This window comes from Galeopterus variegatus, unplaced genomic scaffold (assembly GCF_000696425.1).
Source record: "Galeopterus variegatus unplaced genomic scaffold, G_variegatus-3.0.2 Scaffold12195, whole genome shotgun sequence".
Lineage (NCBI taxonomy): Eukaryota > Metazoa > Chordata > Mammalia > Dermoptera > Cynocephalidae > Galeopterus > Galeopterus variegatus.
The window spans coordinates 31,698-33,020 of record NW_007738306.1 but is presented as its reverse complement, the minus strand read 5'-3'; the positions used below and the strand labels follow the sequence as shown (position 1 = coordinate 33,020).

Sequence of the window (1,323 nt, the reverse complement as noted above, 5' to 3'; positions counted from 1 at the left end):
CTGTATGTGGGATCCGAACCCTCGGCGGGAGCGCTGCTGTGCTCCCAAGCGGCGCACTGTACCAGTGCGCCACCGGGCCGGCCCTATTTTGTCTTTTTCAGGAGAGTAGATCAAAGATATCTATCAAACTGCTAATCCTAGTTACCCTTAAGGGTAGCTGTTATGGGTTGAGGGCCAAGGAGAGAATTTTACTTCTTAATGTAATTTAATGTAAGTGGAGAGATTTGGGGGTAATAATTTTTTGTGTTGTTTTTTTAGTATTTTCTAAATAAAACATTAAAATTTTAAAAGAAAGAGAATGCATGTGGAATGTTCAGGGAGAAAGAGACTACATCATAGTCTCAGAAATAATAGTTAAAAGAAGCAGTTCTTATTAGAGATATAAAATATACATTTTTATGAAAAAATTTTTTGAGTACTAAGCCAGTGGAAAGGAATACGTTTTTATAGAGGTGGTGGGTTTTTTAAACGATTAAGACAGTTGCTTCTAATGTACGTGTTGGTAGATATTTGATTGAGATGTAACTTTTCTAATACAGATCTTACAGGAGAGAGAGTTACTACCCGTGAAGAAATTTGAAAGTGAAATCCTGGAGGCAATTAGTCAAAATTCAGTTGTCATTATCCGAGGGGCTACTGGTTGTGGTAAAACCACACAGGTTCCCCAGTTCATTCTAGACGACTTCATCCAGAATGACCATGCAGCAGAGTGTAATATTGTAGTAACTCAGGTAAGTACCAAACCAACTATGAGTTGTATGGCTGGTATGGATAAAGTTTCAGAGTTTGAAAGGTGGAAAATACCTAGAGGACAGAGTACTTCTATTTCTTTTTTTTTTTTTTGGTGGCTGGCCAGTACAGGGAACTAACCCCTGGACCCCTTGGTGTTATAAGCACCATGGTATAACTGAGCTAACTGGCCAGCTGCAGCCATGATGTTTAATTCTTTCTTTGATTGGCTTCCCTTCATAGTCACATAACATTCTGAGAGTGTTAGAGCATTAGCCCCTTTAAAATTAAAAATAAAGAATAAGAACTTAAGTCTTTTTCTATCGCTACTATTCTACATTGGCAAGCTAAACTGGATGAGGTAGGGGGTTCTTTTTATCTGGGCTAAAGGGAGTCTTTGGGCCTAGAATCAAACTCCCAAATTCATAGTTCTTTCTCCTTAAGTTCACATCCATATCTTGGTCCTCTCTGTCTTATCACCTTTATATTGAGTAACAACCAGTCTGGGTAAGCCAGCAAAACAGATAATGGACTTTCACTGAATGCTTACTGTATGCCAGGTTCTAGTCTTAACAGTTGATTTTTTTTTTTTTT

General features: G+C 38.2%; 1 protein-coding gene across 1 annotated transcript in view; it reads left to right on the top strand.

The window, feature by feature from the left end:
• Positions 1-1,323, top strand: part of DHX9 (DEAH (Asp-Glu-Ala-His) box helicase 9) — a 30,270-nt gene that overhangs the window by 3,516 nt on the left and 25,431 nt on the right. The window contains exon 6 of the mRNA XM_008595031.1: positions 540-731. Coding sequence (XP_008593253.1) covers positions 540-731 — 192 coding nt within the window. The remainder of the gene's footprint in view (positions 1-539; positions 732-1,323) is intronic.